At 48.7% G+C, this 24,116-nt stretch overlaps 2 protein-coding genes across 6 annotated transcripts in view; one reads left to right on the top strand and one right to left on the bottom strand.

Moving 5' to 3' along the window:
* The window catches only part of STX1B (syntaxin 1B), a 71,519-nt gene extending 58,878 nt beyond the window's left edge, over positions 1-12,641 (top strand). The window contains exon 10 of the mRNA XM_040440845.1: positions 12,034-12,641. Within this exon, the coding sequence (XP_040296779.1) occupies positions 12,034-12,087 (54 nt within the window). The 3' untranslated portion in view covers positions 12,088-12,641. The remainder of the gene's footprint in view (positions 1-12,033) is intronic.
* The window catches only part of HSD3B7 (hydroxy-delta-5-steroid dehydrogenase, 3 beta- and steroid delta-isomerase 7), a 37,678-nt gene continuing 19,231 nt past the window's right edge, over positions 5,670-24,116 (bottom strand). For 3 of the 5 annotated variants that reach the window (XM_040440838.1, XM_040440843.1, XM_040440842.1), the window contains exons 3-7: positions 8,576-8,731; positions 7,570-7,678; positions 7,315-7,414; positions 7,062-7,224; positions 5,670-6,913 (exon numbers count right to left, since the gene is read on the bottom strand). In XM_040440838.1, the coding sequence (XP_040296772.1) occupies positions 6,492-6,913; positions 7,062-7,224; positions 7,315-7,414; positions 7,570-7,678; positions 8,576-8,731 (950 nt within the window). In that variant the 3' untranslated portion in view covers positions 5,670-6,491. The remainder of the gene's footprint in view (positions 6,914-7,061; positions 7,225-7,314; positions 7,415-7,569; positions 7,679-8,575; positions 8,732-24,116) is intronic. The other 2 variants (XM_040440839.1, XM_040440840.1) reach the window with 2 other exon arrangements.

Raw genomic sequence — 24,116 nt, 5'->3', positions numbered from 1 at the left:
GTCAGCGCAGCTCAATGAAGCCTCGTATTGCAAAATGGCGCCATTCCTTAATCCAGATTTGCACTAGAAAACAAATGTGACAGTTTTTAAAATGCGGCCCTTGTGTTATAACACGAGATGTCCACGGCCTCGTATTCTGCCATATGCGGCTTTCTCCATCAAACACTACATCCTCCATGCAGCTTGAGCGCTAGAAAGAAGAACTGAATGCAGCTCAGGATGTGACTGGAGTATGAGCTGATAAGGAAACCTAGGGATATGTTCACACAGCAGTGTCGAATCTCAGCCCCACTGTTTTCAATGGGAATTGACATATGACCTGTCTCACCTTCTACGAGGAAGCCTCTGCAGATAGCAGATGCCGATCAGCCCCATTCAACTAAAAATCCACCAATCCGAATTCCGCTGGTCGGCCTTGGGCTCCTGCCCATCAGATAAGTCGTGTGAACATCTCCCATCAGAGGTGCTGAATCTGAGCACATGGTCATATAGTTTCCCAGGAGGTAAGTGACATCAGAGGTGTCTCGGAGCCACTCATCTCCTTCACAATTGGCCAAGGTGAAGTACGGATTTTGTTGCACAAGAAAATCACTTTGTGGCTGAAGATTTTGTCCTTTGTCTTCTTCATTGGGTCAAATTAACGTGAAATGCACCTACACTGTTGCACAATTTGAGCCAAAAAGCTGTGTAATTCTTGCTCCAGATTTATTCCGCTTAATTTATTTTTTTATCTTTTTTTTTTGCATCTTACTAGACGGTTCTGAAAGGTGTCCAGAAAAAAACGGCCAACGGGTAAAGTGCACACGTGTCTTCACGCCGTGCACCATTTCCTGGGCATAAATTGGAAGTGTCTTGGGTAAGGTCCATGGGTGCAGATACTTAAGCTCCCCCAAATGATGGACCCCCCACATTCAGAAGATGGTCACTCCGCTTTTTAACTTTGTAGCAAATACACAAATCACAGACACAGCGGAACGTTCTGCCTCGTGCAACCTCAAATGAAAGTGAATGAGCGGCGACGACATGTACGGGAAAAAGTTCTGAGATCTCTCTATAGAAGAAGAAAAGGTGGCATCACCATAGAACGAGACTTACAGACTGGACCGAGCTCCTGGACATGGAAAGTGGAAAGGATTATAAAACTGGTTCAAGATGGAAGTCCCACAGAGAGCGCAGGACAGAAGTGTTAGAAATCGGGAAAGTGGGATTCACATGTAGAAACGCCCAAAGAAAACCAGCCACCTAAACCAAAGAAGGGGCGGTTACAGGGATGTAGTCATGGAATGTGGATGATGGGAGTGATAGTGAGGAATCATTGGACCAGGAACTTCTGTCTGGTGCTGTTCTAATGAAACAAGGAGAAAGCGGTCAGACGGCGTCCCCCACTCTATGATGTGAGGAGCAGGGACATTGTGGGCTCCTCTCATCCCACCGATGGAACATAAGTGCGGTAAAGCTTTAGTCATATCAGCCCCGCGCCCCGTAAACAGTCCAAGTCCATGACTGGCAACCGTCCTGCGGAGCTGATCCGTCAGGTGCTTCTCGGCAAGCCAGATGTGAATTCAGGCCGAAGAAGACCGACAGAAAACCAATTGGTATTTTATATATTTTTTCTTCTGCTGGATACTCCATTAATTCAAATAATTTTATTTCCCTGAGGTTTTACAGCGAAGTATTTTCAGCTATTAATCCTTGTCTTCTGGCATATCTGTGTATTGCTACGAAGTTAAAAAAAACACAAGTGACCGTCCTGAAACTGGTCCGATATAAGCAAAGGCTGCAGGAATCGGCTAGAAATGCGTCATTGCCGGAGGTGGAGGGTATAGACAGCAGAGTGGATTACGACCAGTAGTGTATACAGGAATGGCAGTTTACACACTGTCCACAAGAGGGCGCCATCATCGAGAGAATTGTATTATAAAGGACTATGGCTGACCACACACCAGATAGTGTTCATATCTTTCATCCGACATAATTGCTGGCAGGAACGTAACTACCATAGCGGCAGACCATGCCACTGCTATAGGGCCTAGGACAAGAGGGGACCCAGGTGGGATTATCTCCTCTTCTACTGGGGGTGAAAACTTGGTCAGGACTCTAAAGGAACAACTTTTAGCAAATGAAGCAGTGGAAAAAATGGCCCAGGAGTCACTGAAAGGGGTTTAGGTGGAAACCCTTCTGTCCTGTGTGGGGGGCCTGGTTTGATCCTTTTCATCTGTTTCCAGGGAAGGCGATTGTTCAGATCACTTTCCCTTTAAATTAACACTACAACACATGGCTAATTGTTACAATTTATTACAATACTGTAATCTATATGAATAAATTAACATAAATTATTGCATTTTATTGAATAACATATTAATTATAAATGTGCAGCTCTAAACACAGGTATTGACGCCTGCTGTGGTCCCTTGTAAAAAAAAATCACCTTATCGTTTTACCTGCTCCTAATTAGGATTTTTTGTCTTTCCTGACCTTGCAAGTCCCCTGAAGTGAATTTTCACCTTAACACTTTCTGTGCTGGTGCAGAGTTCTAAACCCCAAGACATAGTGACATGATAACAGTCATCCTGCAGCCACCACTAGGGGGAGCTCACTACATACAGATTATACAGCCACCACTAGAGGGAGCTCACTACATACAGATTATACAGCCACCACTAGAGGGAGCTCACTACATACAGATTATACAGCCACCACTAGAGGGAGCTCACTACATACAGATTATACAGCCACCACTAGAGGGAGCTCACTACATACAGATTATACAGCCACCACTAGAGGGAGCTCACTACATACAGATTATACAGCCACCACTAGAGGGAGCTCACTACATACAGATTATACAGCCACCACTAGAGGGAGCTCACTGCATACAGATTATACAGCCACCACTAGAGGGAGCTCACTGCATACAGATTATACCGCCACCACTAGAGGGAGCTCATTACATACAGATTATACAGCCACCACTAGAGAGAGCTCATTACATACAGGATTATACAGTCACCACTAGAGGGAGCTCATGACATACAGATTATACAGCCACCACTAGAGGGAGCTCATTACATGCAGATTATACAGTCACCACTAGAGGGAGCTCCCTACATACAGATTATACAGCCACCACTAGAGGGAGCTCACTACATACATATTATACAGCCACCACTAGAGGGAGCTCACTACATACAGATTATACAGTCACCACTAGAGGGAGCTCACTACATACAGATTATACAGCCACCACTAGAGGGAGCTCATTACATACAGATTATACAGCCACCACTAGAGGGAGCTCATTACATACAGATTATACAGCCACCACTAGAGGGAGCTCATTACATACAGATTATACAGCCACCACTAGAGGGCGCTCACTACATACAGATTATACAGCCACCACTAGAGGGAGCTCATTACATACAGATTATACAGCCACCACTAGAGGGAGTTTACTACATACAGATTATACAGCCACCACTAGAGGGAGCTCACTACATACAGATTATACAGCCACCACTAGGGGGAGCTCATTACATACAGATTATACAGTCACCACTAGAGGGAGCTCACTACATACAGATTATACAGCCACCACTAGAGGGAGCTCACTACATACAGGTTATACAGCCACCACTAGAGGGAGCTCACTACATACAGATTATGCAGCCACCACTAGAGGGAGCTCACTACATACAGGTTATACAGCCACCACTAGAGGGAGCTCACTACATACAGATTATACAGCCACCACTAGAGGGAGCTCACTACACACAGATTATACAGCCACCACTAGAGGGAGCTCAGGAGTTTACTGTTTACAGTTATGTTTATGCAGGGGATTTAGAACTTTATATCAGAAAAATTGTCAAGGCCGGACATTCACTTTAGTGCCATGTTTCACCCTTGTCCAGCACCGCTGCCAGTGGACCTCTTAATTTGCCTAATTCAACTATTAAGGAGCTTCCTCAGCTAAAGCCCCCAACCCCTCAGTCATAATGCTGAGTCCTTCATTACACATATTTTGTGCTATATCTCATCCAGTCTTGATCCAGGATGGACAAGCCCCTCTTCCTGTACTATGGATATAGCGTTAATAGAGGGGGTTCTCTAGAAGCCACGGATATTGGAGGGTCTGTGACTCTGTGGCCGTTTGCTGGATTAAAAATGCAAAGACAATTCCTTTAGTATAAAACTATCCTGGAGCCCTTACATATAGAAGTGTCTGTGGGCAGCATCCTGGCTGGATCGCCAAATAAACTCATGATGTGCCTCATTCTTCCATGTGGCCATTGGCACCACAGCAGCAGACTGCAATCTGCTAAGATATAAAACCTGGAATTGTTGGCCTCGGATCCGTGGCCGTGGTGCAGAGCATCTTTTTTTGGGGCACGAGATGGTCATCTGTTTTTATATTATTATAACAGAACGTTTGATGTTTCAGACATATAATCCCGCAGGTATGCAGAGATATCACAGGCGCCACCTATAGGCAGTGAGCGGTGCTGCAGCTGACTCTCAATTAATACTTTTTTCTCTCATTCCTTGAGGTTTGTGGTGTGAACCTCTCAGGAATCAATTAAACTAAATTACAAGTTTATATGACTAGAAAAGACATTTGGAGGCAGTTGTGTGGAAGTTCCCAGGAGCCCTGCGTCTGCTCTACAAAGTCTACTCCATCAGTTAGCAAACTTTAAACAAAATTATTGCACTTGAAGTAATTGTCCAAGGGGCAGGATTGTGACAACCCCTCCTTAGACTTGAGAGAATGGTTGTCACTGTGTGGTCTGTTAATGGAACAAAGCGTAATCAGCCGTATAGTAAACGAGCGGCGGCAATCGCGTCCAATATGGCAGATTGTAGCCTCGAAATGTCCTCAGAGGGTTATTTGGGATGTGCTGATGATGGGTTGTATGACTTGTCTAATGTAACCTGTACTGTATAGTGACCGGTGACACCCCGTTATGTCATGTCTGTACTGTATAGTGACCGGTGACACCCCGTTATGTCATGTCTGTACTGTATAGTGACCGGTGACACCCCGTTATGTCACGTCTGTACTGTATAGTGACCGGTGACACCCCGTTATGTCATGTCTGTACTGTATAGTGACTGCTGACACCCCGTTATGTCACGTCTGTACTGTATAGTCACCGGTGACACCCCGTTATGTCACGTCTGTACTGTATAGTGACCGGTGACACCCCGTTATGTCACGTCTGTACTGTATAGTCACCGGTGACACCCCGCTATGTCACGTCTGTACTGTATGGTGACCGGTGACACCCCGTTATGTCACGTCTGTACTGTATGGTGACCGGTGACACCCCGTTATGTCACGTCTGTACTGTATAGTGACCGGTGACACCCCGTTATGTCACGTCTGTACTGTATAGTGACCGGTGACACCCCGTTATGTCATGTCTGTACTGTATAATGACCGGTGACACCCCGTTATGTCACGTCTGTACTGTATAGTGACCGGTGACACCCCGTTATGTCACGTCTGTACTGTATAGTGACCGGTGACACCCCGTTATGTCACGTCTGTACTGTATAATGACCGGTGACACCCCGTTATGTCATGTCTGTACTGTATGGTGACCGATGACACCCCGTTATGTCACGTCTGTACTGTATAGTGACCGGTGACACCCCGTTATGTCACGTCTGTACTGTATAGTGACCGGTGACACCCCGTTATGTCACGTCTGTACTGTATAGTGACCGGTGACACCCCGTTATGTCACGTCTGTACTGTATAGTGACCGGTGACACCCCGTTATGTCAAGTCTGTACTGTATAGTGACCGTTGACACCCCGTTATGTCATGTCTGTACTGTATAGTGACCGGTGACACCCTGATACGTCATGTCTGTACTGTATAGTGACCGGTGACACCCCGTTATGTCATGTCTGTACTGTATAGTGACCGGTGACACCCCGTTATGTCATGTCTGTACTGTATAGTGCCCGGTGACACCCCGTTATGTCATGTCTGTACTGTATAGTGACCGGTGACACCCCTTTATGTCATGTCTGTACTGTATAGTGACCGGTGACACCCCGTTATGTCACGTCTGTACTGTATAGTGACCGGTGACACCCCGTTATGTCACGTCTGTACTGTATAGTGACCGGTGACACCCCGTTATGTCACGTCTGTACTGTATAGTGACCGGTGACACCCCGTTATGTCATGTCTGTACTGTATAGTGACCGGTGACACCCCGTTATGTCATGTCTGTACTGTATAGTGACTGCTGACACCCCGTTATGTCGTGTCTGTACTGTATAGTGCCCGGTGACACCCTGTTATGTCACGTCTGTACTGTATAGTGACCGGTGACACCCCGTTATGTCATGTCTGTACTGTATAGTGACCGGTGACACCCCGTTATGTCACGTCTGTACTGTATAGTGACCGGTGACACCCCGATACGTCATGTCTGTACTGTATAGTCACCGCTGACACCCCGTTATGGTGGGTGTCATTGGCTCTTCGCCCCCTCCTCGAAGCTCCTCACCCAGGCCACTGTATGCCGCTTGCTCTCCTCCCAGCTGAACGGAGGCTTGTAACCAAAATGCCTCTCTGCCTTGTCCGTCTGCACGGTGAATGTGGTGCTGGCCACCGCCAGGGTGTATGGGTTGAGTATCGGGGCGTAGGTGCAGAACGGGTGGAGAATCCATTGCAGAAGTGAGTTAAGCAGCGCCAGCAAATACAGAAGGAAATAAGGCACCAGCGGGTGAGACCCGACCATCCGAAATCCGCAGGCCGACAGGAACTCCATATTGAAATCCTCGTAGCTTTTATATGGAGAGTGGTCGTAGCAGAAATACACCTGTCCACCAAGAACTGAGGGGCGCTCCTGCAGCTGGCGGGCGGCGAGGACGTGCATCCAGGCCACGTTACCTGCAGGGGAGAATGGAGAAAGAACAGGTTTTAGGGAGCTGTCAGTGAGGAAACCGGCAGAATTAGGAATTCAGCTCTGGATGTGATTGGCGGTAAGTGTGGATCAGTAGAAGGATGTAAAGCTTGACCTGGAAGATGATGTTCTTACCGACATAGACTCTGCCATGTTCTGTAGCTGGAGAGATGGCTCTGAAGACCCGGCGTCCAGTCCGCAGCCCCTGCTTATAAAACTGCCTCATCAGCTCGTGTCCCTCGCCGTAGATCCCTGTGGGACGCAGCGAACAGCTGTAAAGGGTCTTCCCGCCCTTTATCTGCATGCACAACGCAAATTATTCACTGACGCGGTGACATCATAAACAGCGTGTACAGCACTGACCCCTACAGGACACCACAGGTATTACCTTCTTCCCATTGGCCTCCAGCACCATCTTCTCGGCTTTAGATTTGCTCAGCGGGTACGGTTGGTTGTGGTACACGGTGTATTCTGTGTCTTCATTGCCCCTACAACACCCAAAACACAATCTAAACCTCAGGTCCTGATAAAAGGCCTCAGCGCTGGGGGAGACATGTAGTAGTTATCATGGGGGACAGGGACTATAGATGGCATGTAACACATGAAGGGAGGACGGGCTGCAGGTGTATATGAATCCCATTACCTGTAGAACGGGTCCCCGTGTATGTTGGGCCCCACGACCTCCATGCTGCTGGTGTAGACCAGGTACTGGATCCCTTCCTCCTCACATACTCTCAGCACGTTCTCCGTCCCTGCAGACACAGGAGCAATGATCTGTCACCCAGCCGCCATGTCACCTACCTATACATGGAGATGTGCGCAGATATATACGGGGCTCCTGGTTTATACGGGGCCCCTCTGTTATAGATAATGGGGGTCAGTAATGGCGTTGGTTTCATACACACACCTTAGGAGCTCAATGCCATGGACCTGCAGGATCGGGCTGATTGCACACTACTTGGGGACCCCTATAACGTGGCAGGCTGGGGGGATCTTTGCCGTTTTGGGCGGTGCTCTACTTTAGCTCTTGCTCCGATTATTTAATAGACAATGCTCGGGGGAACCATTAATACTGAGGATGTGGTAACTGCGGCTTCTGAGGCCTCGCCTGGCGTAGATGATTTTCTCCGATGACTCAGATGCTTGTGGTCTGTGGATCATGCTGGTGTCACGGATCGGGAGGGGGGCAGTCGGTACAGTATATGGCGCCACATTGAGGTGTTCACATTGAGGTGTTCACTCAGCTCCTGAGACTTTCCACAGTCTGAGGGTTAGGGTTCCTTCACACGAACGTGTGAAGCCCGTGCTGTGGAGCGCAAATTCGCAGTCCGTGGGGCAGGCGCATGGGGATCGCAGACCCATTCACTTGAATGGGTCCGCGATCCTCCCGTGCCGCAAAAAGATAGAGCAAGTGCGGAACGGAACCCCAGAAAGCACTCTGTAGTGTTCCGTTCCGTTCTTCCATTCCGCATCTCCGGATTTGCGGACCCATTGAAATGAATGGGTCCGCATCCGTGATGCGGAATGGCCACGGAACGGAGCCAGTGTATTGCGGATCCGCAAAACGGCAACGGGGATCACATGTTCGTGTGAACGAGCCCTTAATGTTAGCTCCTTTAGACTCAAGGTTTTCCGCATGTATTTCTTACCTGTCACATTGACCTTTGTGACCTTGCTGGCCGGGACACGGCCCCAGACGTCCACCAGGCTGGCTGTGTGTATGACCACGTGACCACCAGTGAGGGCGGAGCGGACGTCCTCCAGAGAGGAGATGTCTCCTTGGATCAGTTTGACCTTTACATGTTCTAAAAGACAACAGAAGAAGAGTCAACCATCTTATCTGTATTGTATGTTTCATGACCTCACTTAAAGGAGAACTCTGCCTGAATATATAGATGTGGTAGAACATTCTAGATACATTCTTCATGGACCCGATACTTAACAGTGACACTCTTCGTGGTTGGGATCGGTTACGAGCTTCATGGAGGCAGATAGTGGTCCCAGAGGTGGGATGTCTGCGAATATGCCATAAATGTCTGAAAATGCAAAACCCCTTTACGGTTCAATCATTAAAGGGTTCATCACAAGATAAGGAGTCTGATTGGTGGGAGTCCATCTGCTGGTACAGAACAGGCGTCCTGTGTCCCTCCATATGGATGGCGCCGAGTACAGTGCCATAGAAATGAATGCCTCATCACCACTCCGCTCATATTGGGGGACACAGGATCTGCATTCTCCTGATTGATGGGATCCCAGTCATCGGACCCTCACTGATCAGAGACAGCATAGGGCAGTGGTGGCGAACATATGGCACGGGTGCTAGAGGCGGCACTCAGAGCCCTATCTATGGGCAGCCTCACCCTGAAGACAGTCTATGGTGTACCAATGTGCCTTAGACCTTTCCTGCAGGCAGCGCAGGGCGCACTATGTACGGCACAGGCAGCGCAGGGCGCACTATGTACAGCACAGGCAGCGCAGGGCGCACTATGTACGACACAGGCAGCGCAGGGCGCACTATGTACGACACAGGCAGCGCAGGGCGCACTATGTACAGCACAGGCAGCGCAGGGCCCCATATGAACAGCACAGACAGCGCAGGGCGCACTATGAACAGCACAGACAGCGCAGGGCGCACTATGTACAGCACAGGCAGCACAGGGCGCACTATGTACAGCACAGGCAGCGCAGGGCGCACTATGTACAGCACAGGCAGCGCAGGGCGCACTATGTACAGCACAGGCAGCGCAGGGCGCACTATGAACAGCACAGACAGCGCAGGGTGCACTATGTACAGCACAGACAGCGCAGGGCGCACTATGTACAGCACAGACAGCGCAGGGCGCACTATGAACAGCACAGACAGCGCAGGGCGCACTATGTACAGCACAGACAGCGCAGGGCGCACTATGTACAGCACAGGCAGCGCAGGGCGCACTATGTACGGCACAGGCAGCGCAGGGCGCACTATGTACGACACAGGCAGCGCAGGGCGCACTATGTACGGCACAGGCAGCGCAGGGCGCACTATGTACGGCACAGGCAGCGCAGGGCGCACTATGTACGGCACAGGCAGCGCAGGGCCCACTATGTACGGCACAGGCAGCGCAGGGCGCACTATGTATGGCACAGGCAGCGCAGGGCCCACTATGTACGACACAGGCAGCGCAGGGCGCACTATGTACGGCACAGGCAGCGCAGGGCCCACTATGTACGGCACAGGCAGCGCAGGGCGCACTATGTATGGCACAGGCAGCGCAGGGCCCACTATGTACGACACAGGCAGCGCAGGGCGCACTATGTATGACACAGGCAGCGCAGGGCGCACTATGTATGGCACAGGCAGCGCAGGGCCCACTATGTACGACACAGGCAGCGCAGGGCGCACTATGTACGACACGGGCAGCGCAGGGCCCACTATGAACAGCGCAGGGCGCACTATGAACAGCACAGGGCGCACTATGAACAGCACAGACAGCGCAGGGCGCACTATGAACAGCACAGACAGCGCAGGGCGCACTATGTACTATATATGGGCAGCCTCACCCTGAAGACAGTCTATGGTGTACCAATGTGCCTTAGACCTTTCCTGCAGGCAGCGCAGGGCGCACTATGTACGGCGCAGGGCGCACTATGTAAGGCACAGGCAGTGCAGGGCCCACTATGTACGGCACAGGCAGCGCAGGGCGCACTATGAACAGCGCAGGGCGCAGTATGTACAGCACAGGCAGCGCAGGGCGTACTATGTACGACACAGGCAGCGCAGGGCGCACTATAAACAGCACAGGCAGCACAGGGCCCACTATGTACGACACAGGCAGCGCAGGGCCCACTATGTACGACACAGGCAGCACAGGGCCCACTATGTACGACACAGGCAGCGCAGGGCCCACTATGTACGACACAGGCAGCGCAGGGCCCACTATGTACAGCACAGGGCGCACTATGTACAGCACAGACAGCGCAGGGCGCACTATGTACAGCACAGGCAGCGCAGGGCGCACTATGAACAGCACAGGCAGCGCAGGGCGCACTATGTACAGCACAGACAGCGCAGGGCGCACTATGTACAGTGCAGGGCGCACTATGTACAGCACAGACAGCGCAGGGCGCACTATGTACAGCACAGGCAGCGCAGGGCACACTATGAACAGCACAGGCAGAGCAGGGCGCACTATGTACAGCACAGGCAGCGCAGGGCGCACTATGTACGACACAGACAGCGCAGGGCGCACTATGTACAGCACAGGCAGCGCAGGGCACACTATGAACAGCACAGGCAGCGCAGGGCGCACTATGTACAGCACAGGTAGCGCAGGGCGCACTATGTACAGCACAGGCAGTGCAGGGCGCACTATGTACAGCACAGGCAGCGCAGGGCGCACTATGTACAGCACAGGCAGCGCAGGGTGCACTATGTACAGCACAGTCAGTGCAGGGCGCACTATGAACAGCACAGACAGCGCAGGGCGCACTATGTACAGCACAGGCAGCGCAGGGCGCACTATGTATGACACAGGCAGTGCAGGGCGCACTATGTACAGCACAGGCAGCGCAGGGTGCACCATGTACAGCACAGGCAGTGCAGGGCGCACTATGTACAGCACAGACAGCGCAGGGCGCACTATGTACAGCACAGACAGCGCAGGGCGCACTATGTACAGCACAGGCAGCGCAGGGCGCACTATGTATGACACAGGCAGTGCAGGGCGCACTATGTACAGCACAGGCAGCGCAGGGTGCACCATGTACAGCACAGGCAGCGCAGGGCGCACTATGTACAGCGCAGGGCGCACTATGTACAGCACAGACAGCGCAGGGCGCACTAGGAACGGCACAGGGAGCTAAATGATAAAGTACATGGAAGATACTATATTGGTATTCAGGGTAAATTGCCGTGTTGGCACTTTGCGATAAATTAGTGGTTTGTAGGGTTGCCGTTTGGGCACTCGGTCTGGAAAAGATTTGCCATCACTGACATAGGGGATAAGGTTAATTCTTTGCAATGAAGAGAAATATGATCTGTTTAGTCAGAGGTTTTGGCATCAGGTTGTGGAGCGTATTTGATGTAATTAACTCTAATTCAAGTTCGCCCTTTAACGTAATTCAGAACAGAAACGTGGACACTCACACGCTGGCCACACCGCACGAACATTCCAGATAAGCCTGGTCAGATTAAACAATAACCTAAAGATAACGAGCCGGAGATAGCGATGCCTGACACAGCCGCCCCATATATCATTGTGTAGATTATCACCTATATTACTGCATGTACAAAGGACTGGTTTTGGGAGGAGCGTTCGGGAGGGTTAATCATTTACATTTTATAGTTCAGTATTTATAGCTGCACTTATGTAATGGGCTTCTTCTGCTTTTTTAAATTAATTTTATGTAATAAAGTTATTACATAACTTTAAACTCAAACCGAAAAGCCGCAGTGAGCCCTACAAGATAACATCTATGCATAGTTAGAATGCGCCCGGAAAAGTGAAAATTAAACATAAGAAAAGATACAATTGCAGAGGTTTATATCCTACCGGACAAGTTAGCATGCGGTTCCCTGTGCAGAAGCCAGGCCCGGGGCGTCCGGCATCATCTATATAAATGCAAATCATTGAGCCTGACCTCTCTGAACGTAAACCGCTTTCCTATTGGATATCCAATAAACATTTTGAACAAACTGTGTAAGGACTCATGCACACAAACGTGTGGCGGACAGGCCCGTATGCGGGGTCCGCAATATACAGGCACAGCCGTACAGATCGGAAGCCCACGGTAGCACTGCTGAGTGCCTCTGAGGGTTTTCTGTCTGTGTCTCTGCACTGCAAAAAAAAATAGTGCATGCGCTAGTTATTTGTGAATGGGTCCGCAGGCGGTGGGTGCCCGTGCATTGTGGATCATAATTTGCGTCTGGTTCGTGTGCATGAGCCCTATGAGTATGACAGACAGACAACAAGGACCATTAAGAGACAGCGTAGAAACAGATCCTAAAACACAAAAACGGGGATCAACCCCAAGGACAAACGATAGACTGCGTTAAATCAAATGATCTCCTGCCAGTACCGCCGCAGAATAGGCCAGCTCCACAACATGTGAGGGGCATCCGTCTGAGGCAAATGGCAGCGCGAACAAGAAGAATGGAGTCTTCTAAACTCTATGCACTAGGTAAATATGAGGGGAGCTTAAAGGGGTTATTCGGGAAAAAATATTGATGACCCCCCATCGATCAGCTTATCCTGGGTCAGTGGCGTCACCGTTCATCGATCACATAGTCTAATATCAGCAACCTCCGGCACACCTTCTGTTCAGAAACTACAACTCCCAGAATCCTCCCTTCACTTTTATGGGAGTTACAAGAACAGCCAAGTAAGTGTGCATGCTGGGAGTTGTAGTTTCACAGCAGATGGAGTGCCAGAGGTTGCTGATCACAGCTCAGCCCCATTCAAGTCAGTGCAATACCAAGCACTGCCACTATACGATGTACGCCGATGTACGAGGATAGGTCATCTTTATCTTTTTCCAGGATAATCCCTTTAAAGAGAGGAGGGAGTTTATGACTGAGAATCCCAGCCCGATCAATATCTGCAATGGGCCTCAGATCCCATTTCCCACCCTACCCACCACTGAAATGGGGCGATTGCACCAGAGTAATATTTTAAGCCTAAATTTGTCCAGTACTGGTAGTAAATTAAGGGGCTCTTCACTGGCATTACTGGTAGTAACCTCTGCACCCAAATATCGGCATAGCGTTACACATTTTAATGGAAAAGCAGTCATATCCAGAGCTGAGGGGGTCGGATCATGTACAGGCATTAAAGTGGACTTAGTCCAGATAATCATCGGACCAGAATAGCGGCGAAATTTGTCAATAAGCGACATTACAGTTGGCAATGAGGATTCCACGCGGCTCAGAAATAAAAGCATGTCATCTGCGTTTAACGCTGTATGATCCTCCACCGGGACACGGCAGAATCCTTGCCTCCTCCTCGCTAGTCCTAATAAAGACTGCTAAAGGCTCTACTGCAATCACAATAGGGGTAAAGGTGGGCACACCCTAGGGGAAAAGCCGAGGATATCTGCAGAGATTTATATAGAAGAAGTTGTACCCACAATATAAATTGATCCCCCAAAGCCCATTTTGGACAGTGCCAATGTCCATTCTATCAAAGGCCTTTGCGAAGTCTAGAGAACAAATGACCAGGAACCAGTATGGTCAGAAGGTATTTGTAAATTAATATAAAGTCTCCTAAGGTTAAGGGCCGTAGATTTCAACGGCATAAATCCCATCTGATCAGGGTGGACGATAGAAGTAATCACCTTAGACAAGCGGTTCACTAGAACGTTAGCCAATATTGACAACAGAAGTGCAATACCCGAGAGGGATCTGCAAATTGCTCCTTTCTTTGTTATTTAATACAATGTTATCTCATGCTATGTACTACACCCAGTATAACCATGTATGGATGGCACAGCCAGAGTTAACAGTCCAGGCTTGGTCCTTGTAGGAGGTTAGGTGTGGACTGGCTCCACCCCTAGCTCTAGTCAGTCTAGACAAGAGTTTGGAAGGGAGAAGAAGCCGTAGTTTGTCCTTCTTCTTAAACCCAAAGCTTCTGAGACTCACTGATCTCTGTATGGTCAACGGAGAAAGACAAAGGAGAGTAATTGGAGAACTTAGAATCTGCATGGCCGAGCACTGGAGTCAGTAAGGTAACCTGCAGTGAGGGACACCCTTCACACCTAGACACGACCTGGCCAGTCGTATCTCTAAAACCCTGTATCCTGCGGTGGACACTACAGCCACCACTGCAAGAGTACGATTGCCCACCATAGATTACTCTGCTACCCCTGGCCTGGTTACTGACTCCTACGCCATACGCTGGCCATTGCACTCTACATGTCCTGCCTCGCACCCATATGAACGCTCAACATCATGGGCACCTCAGCTACCATTAGACAGGAGCCCCAGAAGCAGGATGTGCTCTGGAGGGTGCACCTTCCTTTCACTGCATGGCCTTAGGGAGCAATGGTGTTATTGACTGTGACAGCCAGAACCACTACCACTCCTATCCTCCAGCTCCTCCTGGGCTTGCTGCAGAAGCAAAATGGGCCTGTAGGAGTCTGGGGACAAACAACCCTGGGACCCTATCCTTAGACACAGCTCTCACTGCCTCTGTAAGTTCAGTGATCATCATGGGGCGTCCAAACTAACCCTCTCTTTTAAGGACAAATGGGCATTTGGGGATGGGCCCAAGCAGGAGAGATCTGTGATGCTAACATAAGACTTCTACTACTTAACACCAACTCTTAGTGGCTTCCTTTGAATCATTAATATGTGTCTAAAGATTGGCGCACAGCAACAATAAATTTGGCACAAACAAGGCTCCATGGAGCCAAAATCCTGACACCTTTTGGTTAGTAAGCCTGCCCCAAAGTTTATGACAAAGCTGCAGAACTTTTATAGACGATGATTACAATGTACGGTATTCACAGGAGACTGTACCAGCCCTTTAAGGAGGACAAAATGTGAGGAGTCCAGAACAATAATTGACAATGTGCCTGAAGAATTCGTGAAATGTTTTTTCCACCTCCTACTTCAGAGGATTTCTCAATGAGTGCCGCAGAGATTTGGAAAGGGAAGAGACAGATGCAGAATATTCCTGAGATGCTGTTCAGACCACCACAGTATGGCTCCTGGCTCCTCACATCACAGTATAGCTTCTCACATCTCAGTATGGCTTCTCACATTGCAGTATGGCTCCTCACATCACAGTATGGCTCCTCACATAACAGTATGGCTTCTCACATCTCAGTATGGCTCCTGGCTCCTCACATCACAGTATAGCTTCTCACATCTCAGTATGGCTCCTGGTTCCTCACATCACAGTATAGCTTCTCACATCTCAGTATGGCTCCTGGCTCCTCACATCACAGTATAGCTTCTCACATCTCAGCATGGCTCCTCACATTGCAGTATGGCTCCTCACATTGCAGTATGGCTCCTCACATCTCAGTATAGCTCCTCACATCTCAGTATGGCTCCTCACATCTCAGTATAGCTCCTCACATCTCAGTATGGCTCCTCACATCTCAGTATAGCTTCTCACATCTCAGTATAGCTCCTCACATCTCAGTATGGCTCCTCACATCTCAGTATAGCTTCTCACATCTCAGTATAGCTTCTCACATCTCAGTATGGCTCCTGGCTCCTCATATCACAGTATAGCTTCTCACATCTCAGTATGGATCCTCACATCGCAGTATGGCTTCTCACATTGCAGTATGGCTCCTCACATCTCAGTATAGCTTCTCACATCTCAGTATGGATCCTCACATCGCAGTATGGCTCCTAACATCACAGTATGGCTCCTCACATCGCAGTATGAATCCTCACATCTGAGCATGGCTCCTCACATTGCAGTATAGCTTATAACATCTCAGTATGGCTCCTCACATCACAGTATGGCTCCTCACATCACAGTATGGCTTCTCACATTGCAGTATGGCTTCTCACATCGCAGTATGGCTCCTCACATCACAGTATGGCTCCTCACATCACAGTATGGCTTCTCACATCTCAGTATGGCTCCTCACATCACAGTATAGCTTCTCACATCTCAGTATGGCTCCTCACATTGCAGTATGGCTCCTCACATTGCAGTATGGCTCCTCACATCGCAGTATGGCTCCTCACATCACAGTATGGCTCCTCACATCACAGTATGGCTTCTCACATTGCAGTATGGCTTCTCACATTGCAGTATGGCTCCTCACATCACAGTATGGCTCCTCACATCACAGTATGGCTTCTCACATCTCAGTATGGCTCCTCACATCACAGTATAGCTTCTCACATCTCAGTATGGCTCCTCACATTGCAGTATGGCTCCTCACATTGCAGTATGGCTCCTCACATCGCAGTATGGCTCCTCACATCACAGTATGGCTCCTCACATCACAGTATGGCTTCTCACATTGCAGTATGGCTTCTCACATTGCAGTATGGCTCCTCACATCACAGTATGGCTCCTCACATCACAGTATGGCTTCTCACATCTCAGTATGGCTCCTCACATCACAGTATAGCTTCTCACATCTCAGTATGGCTCCTCACATCGCAGTATGGCTCCTCACATTGCAGTATGGCTCCTCACATTGCAGTATGGCTCCTCACATTGCAGTATGGCTCCTCACATTGCAGTATGGCTCCTCACATCACAGTATAGCTTCTCACATCTCAGTATGGATCCTGGCTCCTCACATCACAGTATAGCTTCTCACATCTCAGTATGGATCCTCACATCTCAGTATGGCTCCTCAGATCACAGTATGGCTCCTCACATCACAGTATAGCTTCTCACATCTCAGTATGGATCCTCACATCGCAGTATGGCTCCTCACATCGCAGTATGGCTCCTCACATTGCAGTATGGCTCCTCACATTGCAGTATGGCTCCTCACATCGCAGTATGGATCCTCACATCTCAGTATGGCTCCTCACATTGCAGTATGGTTCCTCACATCTCAGTATGGCTTCTCACATCTCAGTATGGATCCTGGCTCCTCACATCACAGTATAGCTTCTCACATCTCAGTATGGATCCTCACATCTCAGTATGGCTCCTCAGATCACAGTATGGCTCCTCACATCACAGTATAGCTTCTCACATCTCAGTATGGATCCTCACATCGCAGTATGGCTCCTCACATCGCAGTATGGCTCCTCACATTGCAGTATGGCTCCTCACATTGCAGTATGGCTCCTCACATCGCAGTATGGATCCTCACATCTCAGTATGGCTCCTCACATTGCAGTATGGTTCCTCACATCTCAGTATGGATCCTCACATCTCAGTATGGCTCCTCAGATCACAGTATGGCTCCTCACATCACAGTATAGCTTCTCACATCTCAGTATGGATCCTCACATCGCAGTATGGCTCCTCACATCGCAGTATGGCTCCTCACATTGCAGTATGGCTCCTCACATTGCAGTATGGCTCCTCACATCGCAGTATGGATCCTCACATCTCAGTATGGCTCCTCACATTGCAGTATGGTTCCTCACATCTCAGTATGGCTCCTCACATCTCAGTATGGCTCCTGGCTCCTCACATCACAGTATGGCTCCTCACTTTGCAGTATGGCTCCTAACATTGCAGTATGGCTCCTAACATTGCAGTATGGCTCCTCACATCACAGTATGAATCCTCACATCTCAGCATGGCTCCTCACATCACAGTATGGTTCCTCACATTGAAGTATAGCTTATAACATCACAGTATGGATCCTCACATCACAGTATGGTTCCTCACATCGCAGTATGGCTCCTCACATCTCAGTATGGCTCCTCACATCTCAGTATGGATGATCACATCGCTGTATGGCTCCTCACATCGCAGTATGGCTCCTCACATCTCAGTATGGATGATCACATCGCTGTATGGCTCCTCACATCGCAGTATGGCTCCTCACATTGCAGTATGGCTCCTCACATCGCGGTATGGCTCCTCACATCGCGGTATGGCTCCTCACATCTCAGTATGGCTCCTGGCTCCTCACATCACAATATGGCTCCTCACTTTGCAGTATGGCTCCTCACTTTGCAGTATGGCTCCTCACTTTGCAGTATGGCTCCTCACATCACAGTATGAATCCTCACATCTCAGCATGGCTCCTCACATTGAAGTATAGCTTATAACATCACAGTATGGATCCTCACATCACAGTATGGCTCCTCACATCACAGTATGAATCCTCACATCTCAGTATGGATCCTCACATCTCAGTATGGATCCTCACATCTCAGTATGGATCCTCACATCACAGTATGGATCCTCACATCACAGTATGGTTCCTCACATCACAGTATGGTTCCTCACATCTCAGTATGGCTCCTCACATCTCAGTATGGCTCCTCACATGGCTGTATGGCTCCTCACATGGCTGTATGGCTCCTCACATCGCAGTATGGCTCCTCACATCGCGGTATGGCTCCTCACATCGCGGTATGGCTGCTCACATCGCGGTATGGCTCCTCACATGTCAGTATGGCTCCTCACAGCTCAGTATGGCTCCTAACATCGCAGTATGGCTCCTCACATCGCAGTATGGCTCCTCACATCGCGGTATGGCTCCTCACATTGATTGGACATTGATCGGGGACAGACAGGGCAGGGACATCGGCCTCAGCAAATTTACTAACACACCTGAAAACAGCCCATCTGGCCTGTATAATGGCTCCGCTGATCAGCCGATAAATGAGCAATCACTCAGCTGAAAGATGTACGGTTATCATCAGCACATCTCCCTGTGTAATCAATAGAACTGAATGAGGGAGGAATGACTGTGGTGGAGATCATTCCTCCACATTCACTTTGCACTGAACTATGCAATCGTCTGATGCAAATGAGCGATGGTCAACATTTATTTTTTTGTGGCCCCTTGAAACAGAGCAACATGACAGTGCGGGCCCTTGACCAAAAAAGGTTGTGTACAGCAGAAGGTAGGTGCATCAGACCTTTATGGGGTCTCTATAGATGTCAATGGATAGGCATAAAGAATATTGCATTTTGTGCACTCTGGTCTCTAAACAGCCATTCAGCAGCGCTGACTGAGGTCACGTGACCGGGGCTCATTAATCAGTCTGGGGAAAAAAAACGTGTTAATCCAATTATAATTCCAGACCGCGGGATCTCTGTGTGACCTGAAAACGGAATAATTAGGTCTCAGCTGGGGAATAGCGGCTAATTAATCACCGGATCCTGCCGAAAAGAACAAGTCATATCATGGTTTATAATCTATTCCTTGTGCTACATTATTAATATTATTTATTATGCTATCTTGTGTTTATTTGGTCTTATACTCCAGTCACATCCAGAACTGCATTCACAATTACTTTCTGCTGCAGCCAACCTCTGCCTTTGTTTTTGTACAGAGCATGTGCGGTTGCGCTGCGTTGGGGGTTATTTACGAAGCTGAAATATGCCAGGTCTAAAATTCTACACCTGTTTTAGGCTTAGAAAAAGGTCTAAATGTAAGACGTCTTAATTCAGAAGCGGCAGATCCTTGAGAGCAGCGGTGGATGGAGATGGAGTCTACCACAGACCGGGCCAGGGGCCTACAGATCCTGATGGAGGAGAGAGAGCCTCCCTGTCCACCAAAGTGCCAGGTGAGGAAGCAGCGGGGTTAACGCCACCGGGCCTGAAGAGCGTCAGCCTCTAAGACCACTGGAGTAACGCTACAAAAAGAGTGGAGGCGACAAGCGAAGGCGCCCTGAATCGGGAGGTCCCCAACTGCTGTCAATAAAGAACTGCTTACTGTACGGTGCCTGTAAGAGACTGTAACCACCAAGTACAATGTCCTCATATTGAGAGATGCAACCATCAAGCCCAAGTACCTCAGGACGTGTTATGCAACGTTTCAAGCTCCCAAGAAGAGAGCGGATGTATTCGTATAGTGACGGTCTCATGTGCCTCCACCATTACATGCACCCAATCCAAAGAACCTCACACCCCTATCCCCTCACCCCGAATTAGTCATCTTCGTCTCTCCGACCCCATGCTCCACTCCATTAAACACCCCCCACTGTGTAAATACGGAGAATCGGCGTCCCCCGCGTGACTTCAGGGACAGGTATTTACTGACAGGAGGAGAAGATCAACAACTGGGAAACTTGTGCCCGGAGCGAATGACTGCGTGCAGGATAGAACTTTATTTATGTCATGAGGGATACGTCATCAACCGTCATTATGTAAATAAAGTTGATTGAAGATTGCACATGATGTGCTCACATGGAATAGTCCAATCAGATTCCAGCTTCCATTTGTTCCAGAGCAACTTTTAAAATGAAAGCTGAAGTCTGATTGGTTGTTATGGAGGCCCATAGTATTATCGTCCTGTGTTCTCTTTAATAAACTTTATTTACACAGTCATGGAGGACACAATGTACAAAATTAATGCAAGGGCACTTCTCAGTTCTGTATTCTACTGAGAAAGATGGGTGACAGTGCAGACGGCAGCATGACTGCAACCACGTGGGTAGTCACCCTTCAGAGCAGGAAATCTCCATAACCAGTAAAAATCTGACGTTCAGGAGTCTGGGAAAGCTGGGCGACCCAGCAGCAACTAATCAGAGGGCCCTCCGCGTAGATGACGACGACAGGACCTTACATCCATGGCGGACGCTGCGTTCTCACCTGATATCCCAGGCAGAAAGACTATCCGCAGTCTGCTGCACCTGTGCATGTAGACCACAACTTCCCCTGATATCTGCACAATGGGGCTCATTTATGATGGGGGCTACGCCAGTGTTAGGCGTAAAAAAAAAAGCTGCAAGACCCCATTTTTGCACCATGCTTGCCACTTGGGAGTGACGGCGGAGTAGTGGGGGCTGGGCTGAGACATCGGGCAGACAAATTTACCATCTTTTACGCCAGGAGTAAAGGCAGAGTGAAAACTACTCCAGTCAGGTAGTTCTTACTCGGCGGTGTACCTGATATAGGCGCTTTATCCACCAGCGCAGGGGGGACATAGGCTGGCATTAAATGCTAGTCTTTGTAAATGACCCCCAATATGACCATAGTCAAGCATGTCCCGACCAATCGAACTCGTGTTTACTGTCTCTTCGGCCTGAAGGACAATCTGACCATAACATTGCACCTGAATCACCCATTAACACACAGTTACTAGATCCAGGAATTACCGGTTAACATGTGGTTACTAGATCCAGGAATCACCCGTTAACAAGTGGTTACTAGATCCAGGAATCACTTGTTAACATGCAGTTACTAGATCCAGGAATCACCGGTTAACATGTGGTTACTAGATCCAGGAATCACCCGTTAACAAACCGTTACCAGATCTAGGAATCACCCGTTAACATGCAGTTACTAGACCCAGGAATAACCTGTTAACAAACCTTTATTAGATTCAGGAATCATCCATTAACATATGGTTACTAGATTCATAAATCACCTGTTAACAAACAGCTACAAGATCCAGGAATCACATGTTAACATGCGGTTACTAGATCCAAGAATCATCTGTTAACAAACCTTTATTCGATCCAGGAATCATCCGTTATTAGATTCAGGAATCACCCGTTAACATGTGGTTAGTAGATCCTGGAATTACCCGTTAACAAACCTTTATTAGATCAAGAAATCATCCGTTAACATGCGGTTACTAGATCCTGGAATCACCCGTTAACAAACCGTTACCAGATCCATTAATCACCTGTTAACATGCGGTTACTAGATCCGGGAATTATCTGTTAACATGCAGTTACTAGATCCATGAATCACCCGTTAACATGCGAGTACTAGATCCAGGAATCATCCGTTAACAAACCTTTATTCGATCCAGGAATCATCCGTTATTAGATTCAGGAATAACCCGTTAACATGTGGTTAGTAGATCCTGGAATTACCCGTTAACAAACCTTTATTAGATCCAGGAATCATCCGTTAACATGCGGTTACTAGATCCTGGAATCACCCATTAACAAACCGTTACCAGATCCATGAATCACCTGTTAACATGCGGTTACTAGATCCAGGAATCACCCGTTAACATGCGAGTACTAGATCCATGAATCACCTGTTAACATGCGGTTACTAGATCCAGGAATCACCCGTTAACATGCGAGTACTAGATCCATGAATCACCCGTTAACATGCGGTTACTAGATCCATGAATCACCCATTAACATGTGAGTGCTAGATCTATGAATCACCCGTTAACATGCGGTTACTAGATCCAGGAATCACCCGTTAACATACGGTTACTAGATCCATGAATGACCCATTAACATGCGAGTACTAGATCCAGGAATCACCCGTTAACATACGGTTACTAGATCCATGAATCACCCGTTAACATGCGGTTACTAGATCCAGGAATCACCCGTTAACATGCGGTTACTACATCCAGGAATCACCCGTTAACATGCGGTTACTAGATCCAGGAATCACCCGTTAACATGCGGTTACTAGATCCATGAATTACCCGTTAACATGCGAGTACTAGATCTAACCAGTGTAATTTGTAAGACCGATCATTCCCGTGGGGCCCGGCTGGTGGTGTTATAGGGGATTTCGGGGACAGATACTGTGACCCCGCGTTGCATGGAGGATGAGCACATCGCTCGCGCCTCTCTACATTCTGGGAAACGTTTGACTTTACAATAATTTCCTGTTTAGAAATGAAATAGGAAGGAAGTGAGAACAAAGGTGAAGGAATCAGGAAACGTCTGACCTTCACCAGGAGATACACATCTGTGAGTGAGCACAGTCCGCCCTGAGCTGCAGACATCCGCGTACCGCCATATAGTGCTCAGCATGAAATATACACAGGTGCCATATTATGGGGTGTAATCCTGCTGTCTCCTGAAATCCTCTGTGCTGTCAGACTGTTCATTATATGATGCTCAGTTTCTCACCCTTGACAGGCGTAGAAGTGAAACTTTATTGACATCTATTTGTAACAGCGGAACGTCACAATTTCCTCTTGTTCACTTCCCCATACTTATAATTGTGCCACACCGCAGAGCATCGCTTCCCTACAGAGCGTTGCGTCCTCTTCGATCTCATTCAGCTGCTGTATGCCTCTTGCTTGCTATACGGTGACCAGCCCAGGTAATCCGCAATAATCTGGTGTTGGATGACGTAGCAGAGCTCTACCTGGCGCATGCAGCAGACGTATGGGCCCCATTACCCGATGCCCTCTGTCGTTTTGGCAGACTTTTTTGTTATGCTGCTGTTCCATATAGAGAGGCACCCCGCATGGACGGGTGTATGCAGTGACCGCCCAATGTGCAGCTCCGACCTGCACTGCAAATCCATCACTTATCTTCTACTGATCCTGATATTGCATCTTATACTCCAGTCACATCCACAGCTGCAGCGAGAATTCTGCCCTTACATCCTGTCTTGTCCTCTAGTCACACCCAGAGCTGCAGTTTACAGCTGTGTGTACGGGAGATAATCAGCGAGACAAATCACCCATCTGGATTTTAACCTCCTGTCCCTTATTTGGTGGAAACAATGGAAAATTCCCAGGAGATTCTGCAAGATTGCAGTCCAGGTGGGATCCCACAGGGCGCCACCTACAGGCAGCTCTGAGCACTGCTCAGCAGTAAAGGAAAAAGCAGGAGGCTGGTAGATTTTACCTATCACCTGTAAGCAGGGGTGGAGA

This window comes from Bufo bufo, chromosome 7 (assembly GCF_905171765.1).
Source record: "Bufo bufo chromosome 7, aBufBuf1.1, whole genome shotgun sequence".
Classification (NCBI taxonomy): domain Eukaryota; kingdom Metazoa; phylum Chordata; class Amphibia; order Anura; family Bufonidae; genus Bufo; species Bufo bufo.
The sequence above is the reverse complement of the archived record's forward strand: the minus strand, read 5'-3'. Positions and strand labels throughout refer to the sequence as shown.